At 40.0% G+C, this 9,368-nt stretch overlaps 1 protein-coding gene across 1 annotated transcript in view; it reads left to right on the top strand.

Annotated features, from left to right (window-relative positions):
• Positions 1-9,368, top strand: part of ITGA2B (integrin subunit alpha 2b) — a 55,832-nt gene that overhangs the window by 23,345 nt on the left and 23,119 nt on the right. The window contains exons 12-16 of the mRNA XM_029287224.1: positions 3,447-3,658; positions 5,076-5,258; positions 6,264-6,309; positions 7,653-7,745; positions 9,236-9,291. Coding sequence (XP_029143057.1) covers positions 3,447-3,658; positions 5,076-5,258; positions 6,264-6,309; positions 7,653-7,745; positions 9,236-9,291 — 590 coding nt within the window. The remainder of the gene's footprint in view (positions 1-3,446; positions 3,659-5,075; positions 5,259-6,263; positions 6,310-7,652; positions 7,746-9,235; positions 9,292-9,368) is intronic.

Raw genomic sequence — 9,368 nt, 5'->3', positions numbered from 1 at the left:
TCTCACCTACATCGTCCATATAGGACGACTCGGGAACTCAACTCCTACCCCGGGCAGCTCACCGATCCCCTTATGCCCAGGGGAAAGGTATCAAGCCGTTTGACAGCAGATGCTAGCTGTCAAACCGGCTTTTACGCAAAACAGGCGGGAGGCAGCAAACAGCTGCGACCAGCGAAATCGCCTGCCACCGGAAGTCCTCGGTTTGAAGAGTATTTAAATCATAAAATTCTCTTGATTACATGAAAAAACAGAATTTACTTCTCAGGCCCTAAAGCTATACTCAAATTCTTAGCAACCACCATAAACTTAGTCAACTGTCCCTGTTTTCTCTGTGTCCTGGTCTGCTAATACTAACCAGGGGTTGACAGTGAGCCCTTTGTCACTGTCTCCTTCATCTGCACCTCTCTGAGTGGAGCACTGGAGGCCTTGGAGGAGAACTGAATGCAGCTCTTTGTAATTTATCCCTAAAGTGCAGCTACAAATGCTAAATTAACCAAAAAGGTTACATGCTGAAATTACCTATCAATTAACTTGCTTCCTCCATTTTTCTTTCAGGGTTTCCTTTTGCATCCAAAGAGATTCATGTGCCCATTTTGGGAATCTGCTGACCTCTGTTGTCAGTTATCTGTTGTTGAATTTTCGGCAAAGGGAACAGGAATCCTATTCCTACTACCGTGTTTCCCCGAAAGTAAGACCTACCCCCAAAATAATGATTTTGAGGAGGTGGGCCTAATATAAGCCCTGCCCCCAAAATAAGCCCTAGTGTTGGGGTGAGGCGCATGCCTAAAAATCAAGCTACAGTGGAGGTGGAGTTTACCATTGCAGCCAGGCCTCCCATGGATCAACACTTGCCTCGCTGGCCCACTTCTTCTGCAGCCAAAGGAGCAGCTTTAGCTCCGGCCTACGTTTCAAGCCAGAGGCCTTTCCGTAAGGCCTGTATAGCTGAGAACTGAGTTACGGATTGAATCCATAGCTCGATTCTCAGCTGCAGAGGCCTTCCAGAAAGGCCTTTGACTGTGAAATGCAGGCCGGAACTGAAGCTGCTCCTTCGGCTGCAGAAGAAGCGGGCCAGCTGGGTGAGGCTGTCAGTGCTGCTGCCGCGAGGTGAGTGCAAAAACACACACATATCCTGAAAATCAGACCTAGTGCCTCTTTTGGAGCGAAAAAAAAAAAAAAANATATATATATATATATATATATATATATATATATATATATATATATATATATATATATATATATATATATATATGGAATACTCTAACGAATACTTTAACACCCTCATACTGTTACCAACTTTTTCCATTCATGACCATATCTAGCACATTAGAAGTGTATTGTAATAGTGCCTATTATATATTTTCACTCAAATGTATATGCCGCAAGTGTGATTCTGCAACTATTAACAAGGAAATAGAGCACAAGTGCAAAAGAGTGGCAGAATTGCAATCTAATAAGTTTACATTATTGTAATAGGATTTTGCCTAGCTTTGCTGGTCCATAAGCTACTATAATGGTTTCCATTAGGCTGAATCAAGATTTAACCAAGCTCTTTGAAATCAATTACATTTATGATTAAGCCTGAATCCAACAATGTTACAATCATTTAGTTTTCATCTTTCATATTGTAAAATATTTGTCATTTGGACACAATTTTCTTTGACCATACATTAATAATAATTTAAAAAATAAATATTTCCTCGTTGCTATGGAATTAAAGATCAATTAAAGCTGTAAAAATTGTGAATCATTTTCTAACTCCCATCACTGCAATATCTTATATCTCTTATCATCCTCTACTCCGAGTAATAATACAATTTATAGTACAACACATACAGGGATATCCCATTGATTTGTGTTGCCTTAAATATATTCATAGAGAGTCAGTCTGTTGTAGTGGTTAAAAGCACTAAGTTAGAAATTGGGGAGTATGAATTCTAGCAGTGACTTAGGCACAAAGGCAGGTAGGTAGCCTTGGGCCAGCCATTCTCTCTGAGTCCTAGGAAGAAGACAATGGGAAACCCTTCCTGAAAATGTTGCTAATAAAGTGGCAAGGCTTGTCTAATTCTCAGCAGTCAAGAGTAGCTCTGAAGTACACAGGCATACACAGAAACACTATTTCTAAGCACAGAAGAAAAGTGCTTCTTTATCATTTTGTATTGAAAGTATTAATTTAATTTAAAATGAAAATAGAAGAGGCCTAATTTGAGGATGATAATGTTGAGGTGAAGCAGATAGCTCATGAGAGGCAGAAGAGTCTGTAAGAACACACCTTAAAGCAGTGGTTCTCAACCTTTTTAATGCCGTGACCCCAACCGGTCGTAAGTCGAGGACTAAACCGGTCGTAAGTCGAGGACTAAACCGGTCGTAAGTCGAGGACTACCCAACCGGTCGTAAGTCGAGGACTTTCCCTGCCCGGGAGCACCGCGCATGCGTGGTTCCGCCCCCTGCGCCGGCCGAGGCGTAGCTGGCAAGCGGCAGAGACGGAGCAGGCCGACCACCAGCTGGCCCAGCCGAAGGGAGGTAAGGCACCTGCCGGAAAAGGGGGAAAAATGGTGGACAAAAAAAATGGCGGACAGCCTTGCTTGGCGACCCCCATGAAATGGTCAATCGACCCCAAATGGGGTCCCGACCCACAGGTTGAGAACCACTGCCTTAAAGGCTATTGATCCTCCTGTTTGCTATTTACTGACTACAAAACAACATTATCGTGCCAGTTCTTACAGGTATTGATTATTGCCATAATCTCCTTCAAAGCAAGATCATCTTCCCTGATCTAAAAGCATGTTATTAGCCTTTTCAGAGAAGAGGAAGGGGAAGATATGTCGGTTCTCTTGAGAATCCAGGCAGTGACACTAGAGAAGAAACATTGCCTGGATTCTCAGAACTACCCACATAAGAGAATGATGTCATACTTGGTGAAAGGTCTAAAAAAGAAGCAGCAGAACAGGTGTTACTGGAGAAATAACAGTCCTTTTGCAGCTTCCCTTACAACTCCAAAGCACATGTTTATTCTTAGTTCTGTTCTTCTGGTCTCCTTTACATAGATGCAGCTTCCAGTAGTAAGTACTACAGTTCTTAGCTAAGTTTCATTGGTATGTGGGACCTGTGAATCTGACACATAAAAATGTTTCTGCGCGTTGTTTATTTCTTTTTTGGAAGAAATTGAAATCTCTCAGTGATGGTGATGGAAAGAACCGATGTAACCTGCTAGAGTACAGTATGTAGGAGAGCTCTACTGGAGCAACTATAAGGCCTGCCTGAATCTATTATGGCTAGCCAGATGCTTCTTGAAATGCCCATAGTTAGACTTCTGCAAATCCACTGTAATGTAAGTTCTCAGTGTTAGGCAGGTTGCTCTTACCGTTGTTATACTGTATTTGCTCTGGCTGAGCTGGAGACTATATCCTGAATAAGCTCTTACAAATTGTTTTTCTGTGTCCCAGGAAAGATGACATTTTAGTGGGTGCCCCCCTTTTCATGGAGCGCCGCTCAGATGGGAAACTCTATGAAGTAGGAAGAGTTTATTTATACCTACAGCGGAAGAGCCCACGCCCTTACAGAACTCCTTGGCAGAAGTTGACTGGCACAGATACCTATGGCCGTTTTGGCATGGCTATTGCTCCTTTGGGTGATATAGATCAGGATGGCTACATTGGTAAGAAGAAGTGGATGAGAAATAGGGAAGAAAGCAATCTGGAAAATCCCAGTGTTGTATCTCTGTTCAGCTACCTCCCACTGTTGAAAGAGAGACCACTGTATCATCACACGAACCAGGATTCATTGTGGCTGAGTCTAGATGCCCATGGATGACTTATAGATGTTTTAAATATTTAAACATTGCCCAAAGTTGCCTTGAGGTAAGATGGGCAGCCTATAAATTTTACACATGAACAAACAAACATTGGCCCCTGTCTTAGAATAGTTTAGATGGTAATAAGTATGCATTTGAGGTTGTAAAGAGGCTCCATTCTTCGTTACAGTGTACCTTTTCAAAGATCCACCTGAAAGTAACCTTAGTCATCTGCAGTTTCTTTTCACCACCCTATTAGTATCCATATCTATTGGTCTCTTACAACCTAAATTTGGAGGATACTCAGTTTAATCTTCTGTCTTCCTAATGCTTGAAGTTGGTCTTGTCATCATCCATCTGCACCTGTCCATGGCACAAACACTCGTTTATTGTTACAAATAATACAAAAACAAAATACAAAAACCTATCCTGGCAATGTGGTTGTTGTTTTGTCATGTCTTTATGATTTTGTCTTCATCTATTCTCTAGCCCTTAGGTGAGGCAGACTTAAGGCACTATTCATTGTGCTGGGGTTAAAAGAAACTTAAACTAGAGTGTCCAATGACAGCTACAAGTGTGTAAAACCTGCTAGGCTTTGCCACTTAGTTGGTGAGTGAGATCAGAAAGGTTTTTGATCTCTGGCCAGTCCATCTGCTGCTGTTCTGCTGTGTCTCAAGAGTTAGACACACTGGATGCACTAGTGAAATATCAGAATTGTGCAATGCCAAATATCAGAATTGTGCAATGCCATCAGCTGCTCAGCTGGCTGTTCTGTACATGCTTTAACTTGATAGTCTTCGCTGGCTTAGTGGAAGGTTGATGGACCAACCCTTTGTCCCTCTTTGCTTCTTGAGAACAGCGAGGAATCTGAAAGTCAGTATTAATTGCCTGCATTGGAAAGGAAAGGAAAGAAAAAAAAAGAAAAGAAAAGAAAAGAAAAAAAGGGAAATCCTGAGTAAAAATAAGATTAGGCTACCTTTTTGACACCAATCTGTTATTAGTTTCACTTTATTTAACTTGGGTTATGAGCAAAATGAGTGTATGAAAAGGGGCGCCAAAAGTTCTGGATATTCATAATCAAAACAGCACCATTTGGCAATGAGTCAGAGCAGAGGTAATAGGGGCAGGATAGGGATTGGCAATGGGGGTACCAAGTTTTCTGCCTAAAGATTGAAGGACATCAGTTTAATTCAGCATTGGAAAATACCCTTTGTATTGCTTTTCTTTTGAATTTTTCACCTTGTTTCCCCATTATATTTGCCATTATATTCTGTTTCCACAGACATAGCTATAGGAGCACCCTTTGCAGGCCAAGATGGAGGTGGCCAGGTTTACATCTACCTTGGGCACAGTGAAGGATTGAGTGCATCTCCAAGCCAGATCCTCAAGAGTCCCTTTTCTGAGTCTGCTGGTTTTGGCTTTGCCATCCGTGGAGCCTCTGACATAGATGTTAATGGTTATCCTGGTAATACAATATTTTGTTATGTCATATGCTTCGCCCAGTCTATTTGAACCAAAGCAGAACAATGTTGAAGTTTCCCAAGAGATTTGTTTTGATCTAAACCAGATTTCCTCTAGCATGGCCCTTTTAAATGCATATCATGATGACTTCCAGCATCATCATCATTGTCATCGTCATCATCATCATTTAACATATGATGAAAACATGACAAAAAAGTAAACATATATACACAATCCACATAATTATATTCAAAGCTACAGGGGGTATGGCAATGGCCTCATAACTGGATGTCCAGTTCAGTTACCCAGAGATCCTCTCTGGTTTTGCTTCATGTAGATTGTTGTGTCCTGGCCTGATGAGGAAACTCAGCAGGCCCAGAAATGTTGCAAATGGTCCTGGACATTCTAAAAGCTGCCCGAGACCAGACAGAGCGGCGCCAGACTTGTGCGCATGCACAAGGCGCAAAGAAGAGGAGTTCCTATTGGTTCACTCTGTCCGGGTTTCAAGCCCTATAAAAGGCCTGCGTGCCTTTTGCTTCTTTGCTTGGAGTTGGAGAAGGAGAATAAAGAGTTGTTATGGTCACCATGTGTCTTCATCATTTGCACGCGAACAAAGAATTTAACATAGATCTTCTAAAGAACCAGAGAATGCATGTCATGGGCAATCTTGCAGAATATGTTTAATAGTTTGTATATCAGCACCACAGTCACATAATTCCGTAATTCCAAACTAGCATGACTTTTGATCTTGTAGACTAGAAACCATAAAACAGACCAATGTAGGAGAACTTTGTTAGGGAAAAACTAATTTAGGCCATAGGTAGATTGAAAAAAATGTTTTAATTAGTCAAAGATATGAATATATGCAAAATCCTGTGCTTTTTACTAGGAAAGCTTAGACTGACTACTATTCTTTTCAGTGGAATGGGTAGCACTGGGCCTCAGAACGATGGCTGATGGAATGCTGCATCCTTAATGCCCTGTTTTTTATCTTGTTCTTCACACCCAGATGTGCTAGTTGGTGCTTTCAGGATCAACAAGGTGGTTGTCTACAGGTGAGTGAATGTGGCCAAGACCTTTGGGTCTCATAATCTGAAGTGCAGTTACCTGTCAGTGCTTTTTTTCTGAAATTTGTGACATCATCTTTCTGTTCCAAGAACCATCACATGTTCTCTCAAGAGCCTCCACTCTTTAGTGAAACACACTGGATACTTGTGAAAACTAGTGCTGAAAGGGTTGCAAGGAATTTGTACCAATTGGTTTAGTGGTGGGACTAGAAAATGTCTGGAAAATGGCAAAATCTCTTCATTTTGACATGTTTTATTTTTATTTAACCAATGCCATGAATTTATACACGAGGATGAAATTGTATAGGAAGAAAAAGAAATCAAGGAACTATTGAAAAGGCAAATAGGTACCTAAAATGTCTTATTTAATGTTGATTTTTTTTGCTTAGCCAAATTTAGAAATATAGAATTGTTTACAATATAGGGTTCTGTTATATCCCATTGATTTTGGGAACTTGTTGAATGTATGAATAATCTACAATTTTGCCATATGAAACTCTAAATTAAATTATAAATAGGTCAGTTTCCTAGGCAAAACTTATAGAGTTATGGTGATTGTTGTTCTTACTTTGCAAATAGAATTGTTGGGTTTGCACTTTGACAAGTTTGGTGATCGTGGAAAGACAGCTCATTGAGCAAACAAATAGTTGTAAGCAGTAGTGATCTATTACCTGAATGTCTTGGAAAATCTCTTAGCATGTTTTTTCCCATCTTGTGCCCAGAACTGAATAATTTCTTCTTTTGACTAAAACCAAGTCTATAAAAGCTATTCTCTATACTTGGGTAAGTGAAAAGTTAATCTTATGATTAAGGATTATAACTAGTTAGAGGCCACCCAAATCTTTTATATTGCATTATATTTTTGCATAAAACTTAGTAACAAACTTCACAAAATTATATACTGGCATTCCCCAACCTGAAGGCTTTCATATATGATAGGAATTCTACAATTATTGTCTCCACTTACACAGAAGCCCTTTGGCTGAGAAAAGTTAATATATACCCAAGTCAAAGTAGCTCCACTCAGAGGAAGGTCTGTGATGTGATGCAGCTCTTGGCTCTAGAACTTCTTTCTTTAATGCAGTATCTTCTACACTACAGAAGATCATGAAATTGGAGAAAGCTGGCCCAGGGCATGGATGCTGTCGAATTAACTAGTTAAAGGCAGAACATTTTATTGTAGATAAATTTTACCCATCCATCAGCATATGGCCATGACTAGAAATTTTGGAAAAATCCTTTGTCTCATCCACCAAGGATGAATAACGGGATCATTTAGTCAGCATTTATCTCAGCTGCATATGCACATCCGTAATGTTTGTCTTCCTTAGAGCTCAGCCGATGATTATACTCAAAGCCCACCTTTCCATACCTGATGTGCTTGATTCAGAGATGAAAACATGTCCAGGAGAACAGGCTAGCTGGTAAGCATAGTGGGAAACGCATCCATGTTATTATAAATAATTAACCATGGTCCCATGGATTATGTGCTTTGCTCAACACCTGAGCCTACCTACTGAATTTTCTTTCCTAGTAGAAAATCAAGAGTGGCAGGGTTAATTTCTTTGGAGGTATCTTTTCCCTAACTGGTATTCTCCAGATATATTGGGACCTCAACTCCCAGAATTCCCAGCTAGCTGCAAGAAAATGACTAAGAAAAATAGCCATTATATTTCAGCATGTCTAGCTGGCACCAACTGTGAGAAGGCTAGTTAGATGTATTAATTAAAAAAAGATATTCTCCAACATGCTGGGAAATGGAGAATGCTAATGTAGGAAGTCAGCCCCCCCCCAGAGATGGAAATATTAAAAAGGCAGAATATTATATTTCCTCAAAGGATCTTTAAAAGGCAGAAAAGCATGCCCAGTTTTTCTTAATAGCCCCAAGTCTCCCTCCCCGAAGCAGAAACCAGCTCTGTAGAAATGCAGATATCATAATCCTTTCAGAAAGATTGGAGCCAGGAAACTGATGGAATTAGAAAGACAAAGATCCCTAGAATCAAAAACCCTGCACCCAAGAAATCCAACACAGGAAGTAAGCCATCAGTCACTGCCCCAGAGAAGCAGGATATGACCTTTGGGACATAATAGGATTAGCCCACCACCATCAAAATACCAGAAAGGCATACTGAACCTCAGGTCAAAGTTCATGCCAAGGAACAACTCCAAACACAAAAGTCCAAGAAGGTATAAAACTCACCACTCCCTGCTCCATGTGGTCAGCTTTCCCAGAGCCACGTTTCTGTCTGGCTCTGTTCTTCAATAAACTACAGCCATCATTCTAAAGCAGTCTCCATTTTGTTTATTCCCAGTTTGGACTGGACTCTGATGAAGATTTTTCTTTCAACAATAACATAGGATATGAAGTCTAACCAATAAGTCAGAATAATCAAAAACACAAAACTAGTTGGAGTTTTCAGAAATCTTTGCCATTTGGCACTGTCCCACTGTTTGATTATAGTTACCTTCTTTCTATTAAAGATGTGAATACGTGGGGGGCAGATAAAAAGGATTTACTATGTGTTCCTTCTTTGTTTATTAGTTTGCCTGGTCTGTGTCTAAGATGCTAATCTGAGATCACTTCTTTCTGCCTTTCTTCCCAAGCACAAAGCACATGCTCTAGCTTTACTTGTATCTATAATATATTTCTTGTAATCAAATAACCTTTCTGGTATATTGTAGTTATAAAATTTGTTTCGCTAATTATTGTTCAGGTCAAATTCCCACTTTCTACAAGCACAAAACACTTCAGTCTCCAATATCTTTAAATTCATGAACTTAAATGTATAATAAGATTTGCAACTGTACAGGTGGGATTCAGAAAGGTAGGTTCTATGGTTAGTTATTTGCCAGTTGGGTATATGCTGTTTGATCTATGAAATGAGCCTCATTTTCTTTTTCCTTATCAATGTAGCTTCAACATTCAGATGTGTGTAGGAATGTCGGGAAAGAACATTCCATCAGAAATTGGTGAGTGTTGAATCAGTAATTTGGAGGAACAGAGGCCATTGTAGTTATGATCATTTACATAGATATCAAGAGGGATG

This window comes from Protobothrops mucrosquamatus, unplaced genomic scaffold (genome assembly GCF_001527695.2).
Source record: "Protobothrops mucrosquamatus isolate PMUCROS unplaced genomic scaffold, P.Mucros_1.0 scaffold_257, whole genome shotgun sequence".
NCBI classification, from domain to species: Eukaryota; Metazoa; Chordata; class Lepidosauria; order Squamata; family Viperidae; genus Protobothrops; species Protobothrops mucrosquamatus.
Note: the sequence above shows the minus strand (reverse complement) of the source record. Positions and strands in the feature narration are given on the sequence as shown.